This window comes from Cariama cristata, unplaced genomic scaffold, assembly GCF_000690535.1.
Source record: "Cariama cristata isolate BGI_N322 unplaced genomic scaffold, ASM69053v1 scaffold8873, whole genome shotgun sequence".
NCBI classification, from domain to species: domain Eukaryota; kingdom Metazoa; phylum Chordata; class Aves; order Cariamiformes; family Cariamidae; genus Cariama; species Cariama cristata.
The window spans coordinates 393-5,600 of record NW_009606600.1 but is presented as its reverse complement, the minus strand read 5'-3'; the positions used below and the strand labels follow the sequence as shown (position 1 = coordinate 5,600).

Here is a 5,208-nt window from a genome sequence, read left to right as displayed (position 1 = left end):
GGATTTACGCTTCTCCCAGAGATATGTGTCTGCTTTAAAGCCAGCAGCAGCTGTAGTCCCAGCACGTGTTGATGCACAGCTAATATGCACAGCGCTTGGCTTTAGTAATCTGTAAACACAGTCACAGTAGCCTGAAGCAAGACTGGCCTGCCACAGCCATTGTATCAGCTGACGTCTGTGATAGACGTTGACACGGTGGATGGTACCAGACCCAGCATGTTGTGTTCAATCCTCCAGCAGAACCAACGTGCTGGAGTCTTCCCAGGACACTGCATTGTTGAAGACAGGCATTGGGATCTATATTTTATTTTAAACATGCTTGTTCTGATTTGGCTTCTGGAACATTGCCATGATTGGATCTGGCCTGTGCCCTAAAGGTATTTCTTTACTATTGTGAAACAATGGCATATCTTTGCCAACACATAATGTAGACCCACATATGCTTTTATGTGGCCTTTTATCCCAGCTCAGAAGCAAAGGAAACACCCATGTGGCAGAAGAATCTCTACAATATCTTTGCATCAGAACAGTTTTAAAATAAGCCAATTTTTTTTCAAATTCGATTTTGTCCACCAGCAGCCATATTTATGTTATTTCCATGTATTCAGTTCTTGAAAGTTTTCAGAGTAGAATGCTGATGTATAGTGTGTCTGTTCAGGGGTGTCTTCTGCCTTAGATGCATCTTTTGATGGATGCCAAATACCCTGTTCACCCTTTAACTCCAATAAAACCGTGGTGCTCTGTACCTAGGAAAATGAAGCTGCAAGACAGTCTGCCAACTTTGCCAATTGCATGGACTTGTACAGGACACTTGCTTTGTAACCAGAAATCTTTATCTTTCTGGGTCCTGTTTTGGGCTCATATTTTAAACCAGTTGTTGCTCTTACTTTTTTTCTCTCTCCAGAGGAGGGATTTGACAGGTATAAAATGGTGGTGCAGGTTGTGATTGGAGAGCAGAGAGGAGAAGGAGTGAAGTAAGTTTTGCATCTTGTAATTGTATTTATATCATTTTTGTTGGGTTTGTGTGGGTTTTTTTTTTCTTTGGAAGCTACTTCTAACTTTCGTAGATACAAAGATCTCTCTGCAGATGATAAAGTGTAAAGCACTTTCTTTTCTCTTTAAGTGCTAAGTGAGGGTTTGGATTGTGGCTGTTTGAATTACCCACTGATAACTGGCTGTATGGTGGTTCTTAGCAAGCTGAAATGCTGAAAAGCATTTGTGAGAACTGTTGCAGAAAGGCATTTTACATTGTATTCATGATGAACTAGAGCACACATCCAGTCCATTCTCAAGGCCCTGCTGGAGCACAAGAGCCATAGTAAGCCACTTCTGTCTAAAGCCAGATTTCCATAAGTACTTCGTTTGCATTTAATCCCCTCAGGTAGGCATTTTTCAGAAGTTTAAATTTCTATAATCTCCATGCAATACTAACATGAGAATTGAGCCTAGACTGTGGGTGCTGAGCACTTGCAGTCTAGCTCCAGATGCCTGCAGTCAGACAAAAGAATTCCTCTTGGCTGCAGTAGTGGGCTGTAGCTTTCAGTTGCTAGTGAGTAGGGAGAAGACAAAAGAGAATGGCCCACAAGGTTTATGTGCTTTATCTGCTGGGCTTATCTTTATTATTGTGCCTGGTACTCCAGCAGAAAATAAGTGCAGCAGAGCTGTAATCAGATCTGCTGCCTCAATGTTCTGGAGGTCAGGAAGGAATATCTGTACCTGCTGCTCAGGCTTTTGTCAGGAATGTCCGTCTGCAGGCAAACTGCACCAAAAGCACCATACCGGGGTGAACAGTTCAATGAGGTTGTCTGATTTGAAACCTGAAGCCCAGCAACACAGGCTGACAGAGCAATTGGGGAAATTCTCTGGTTTGCAATAGGCAGGAGGCAAGACTGAACCATGATCACTAACATCCTTAATGCAAAATACTGGGTAACCAGGGTATTCCACAGGCAGAGTGGAATATTGGACTGGAGGGGGGGAAAAAAAAAAAGCATAACCCTGAGGGCTAAGGTAATAGAAAAAAAAGGGTGAAATTCAACAATCTTATAACAATGTCATACATGTAGGGACTAGGAACAACACGCTGTGCCACAAACAGGGATCCCATCAGCTGAGACTGACTGGGGCAGGGGCAGGGAGCTGGGCATTTGCAGCAGAGAAAGGGGAGTGTCAATGACGTTAGAGAAGGCAGCAGCAAGGTCTTGTCTGTAATACCCTGTTACAGTCCGGTTGCTTGTCTTCAGCGTAAGGCTTGGGCTGAAGCAGGTGTAGAAAAAGGCCAGCAGGATGGTCAGGGAACAGAGACTATAGATACGAAAGGACTAGAAGAGTCTTGGTCTAGAAGGGCTCATAGTCTAGTAACATGACATCTGCCAAGGAATAAGATAGCTCCCTATAAATAACTTGGGAGTATGTACCATGAGGGTGCAGGAGGTGAAGGACAAGAACAAATAAGCTAAAATAGCCACTGATACGCATAGACTAGAAGTCAAAAATTCTTAAGCACCATGAGGTTTCAAGCCCTGCTGCACATTGGAGGTGACAGGGTTGATAGCTGATGAGTTTGAAGGTGGAGCTTGATCCACACACAGAGGGGGTTACAGCATGTGGTGGAATTCAGCAGTGGGGATCTACGCTCAGGATTCAGGAGAACACTTCCCATTTCCTTTATCTTTAAAGGAAGCTTGGTTTGCTTTTTGAGGAAAGTATCTGTGATCATCTAGGTCCTTACGTGTGAACTCTGTGGGTAATGGCTCCACTCTGTCTCCTTTGTCTAGTATGGCTGCGCGATGTTTCTGGGATGCTGACACTGACAGCTATGCTCACGATGTGTTCATGAATGTAAGTATTGGCTGTTTTACCATGGGAAAGTGTAAAGTTACTTGCTTTTGTATGAAAGGCAGAATGACCTTAAATATGGAGCAAAAAAAAAAAAAAAACAACCAGTAGAAGGAAGGAACCAAGGCTCTGTTGAAACAGTATGATTTACATCCTCATTCACAAAGCGTTCTTATATATAATATCCAATATAGTAGAACTGATTTCCTCAGTAGGTCATACAGTACTGTACAAAAGTCATTATAATCACACCATTTTATAGGTGGGGAGAGGAAGCAGAAGAGATAAAGTCTTTTCTTTTACGCTTTGCTGAACTGCTGTCATGGAGTCTGGCTGGAATCCAGGACTGAACAAGAGTCAAGGTTTTATTTCATTTTTATTTTGTTTTAAACTGACATCTAGATACCTGCGAGTGTGACGATGGAGTAAATTGAGGCACTTCTGGCATTCAGACACAATGACCTGGGTTACACCCCAAGTGAGGTGAATAAGGAACTAACAAAAAGACAGAAAATTGCAATATATTACAATATAACATTACACTCTGGTCTAAATGTTCCCTTAGGTTAGCCTTTTCAGTTAGGCTAGCAAAGAGCTTGCCTTTACTAACACGGAGCCTTTCTCTGTTTTCCCCAGGAGAGCCTGTTTTGTGTGGTAGCTGCGTTTGGCTGCTTCTACTATTGAAGATGGTAAACATTGCACAGAAGGACAGAGACGGGGGAGAACGCTTTAGGGTGTTTTCTGTTAAAGTGCACAAAAGCATCATGTTCTTCCTTTAGTACCTAACAAAATAACAGCTCTACAAAGCACGTCCTACACCTGTTCTACACACTACAACATTCCTTCTTCCTTGTTGATATCAATATAGCTTTAAGCACAATATTATTATGTCCTTTATTTAAATCAACCTTTGTTTTTATATAGTGTGTTGGTTTTGTCCTAAAAGTGTATTGCAAATAGCCGTTGTTTCTAAGGCAAATTCAACTTTTGTCTTGAAAGGGTTCTGTTGCTTTTATTTTTGTTAACTTTCTGAAATGAATGAAATATTTTTAAGAAATGTAACATAATAAATATATGTATTTAATATTTCCTCTCCTGTGGGTTGACCCTTGCCATTTCTACTGTTTGTTCTTTTCTTCCACTCTACAAGAGGCACTGGTGTGGATGGCTTGCCTGTGCTTCTCAGATGAACATTTTCTGAGGATTCTTTGTAAATTAACCCATAAAGCTGACCTCCTGTTCTCATTATCCAAATTTGTTCTTGTGGTTGCCATAACAATTAGGCGTGAATCCCAGCTGTGTCACATGAGATGGTATTAACTGATAGGAAGACAAGGTATTTAGGACATCAGGTCAGGCCAGCAGCCTGCATACCCAACAATGGCCAAAACTCCTCCCTGATGTAACTGCTCGTTGGTTTGGTGCAATTTGGCACCCATGGACACTGTGAGTGATCATTCCTCATTGCCCTCTTCGGCAGATACTGTAATGGTTTCTCAATCTTTGCCTCTCTGTAAGTGTTTTGGGATATGAGGCAGGTGTTTGGAGCCCAAATTGGCTAGGATTCCAGCCTTGGAAAGGAGCAGTAGAAGAGGCTGCTGTAGATCTGAAAAGGAGTGCTAAAGCCTCTTATCTCCCCAAAAGTTAGAGGACCAGGGTGGTTCCTGAGAGAGTAGAGTGGGTGCCACCAGAGTACATCTCACATGCCTGCCAGAAGATGGGGTGATGAGTCGCTCTGTGGTGATGCCTGTTCTCTCTGTGCTGACTCAGAAGCAAGCACAGCTGAGCAATTTCAATGTCATGAATGGCTTTTAGAGTGCTTCAGTTGGGTGAGATGAATCCTGAATCCTGCCCTCACCAACTGTTAGAGCAGAACACGCTCTGCCCATGCAGCTCTTGGAAAGCGGGAAAGTAGCAAATGATGATGCATCTTCTAGAATCACTCTTTTGGCTACGATACTGAAGGCAGTACACCCTGTTTCTCTATTATGTTTGTTTGAAAGTGGCTTCCTCTCATTTTCTTCTGATGGGAAACAGAGGGCGACTTCCCCGATTGCTTTGCTGGTGCCTGTGGCTGTCATTCGTTAAGGGAACGGCCGAGGAGGCAATGGTGCCCTTCGGTTTGTGCGCAGGCCTGGGAACGCAAGTTTTGGGGAAGGGTGAAATCCTCCATGTAAAGACATTTACCAGGAGGTGGTATATGCCCTCAGTTTTGACACTTTTATCAAGTCATAGCAATTAAATCACGATTTTTCACCTTGCACTTACTCCATTTTGGAGGTTTTTAACACCCGCTTCACAAAGGCATTGTACAAAGCAGGTTTGAGTCCGTGATCGCTCAGCTCCGGCCACCATTGAATGTGGCCGGGG

General features: G+C 43.0%; 1 protein-coding gene across 1 annotated transcript in view; it reads left to right on the top strand.

The window, feature by feature from the left end:
• Nucleotides 1-3,924, top strand: part of TCTEX1D2 (Tctex1 domain containing 2) — a gene marked incomplete at its 5' end in the record, with an annotated part of 4,760 nt that extends 836 nt beyond the window's left edge. Inside the window, 3 exons of the mRNA XM_009696419.1 lie at nucleotides 905-974; nucleotides 2,778-2,841; nucleotides 3,475-3,924. Of these exons, the coding sequence (XP_009694721.1) occupies nucleotides 905-974; nucleotides 2,778-2,841; nucleotides 3,475-3,522 (182 nt within the window). The remainder of the gene's footprint in view (nucleotides 1-904; nucleotides 975-2,777; nucleotides 2,842-3,474) is intronic.
• Nucleotides 3,925-5,208: the final 1,284 nt, after the last annotated feature.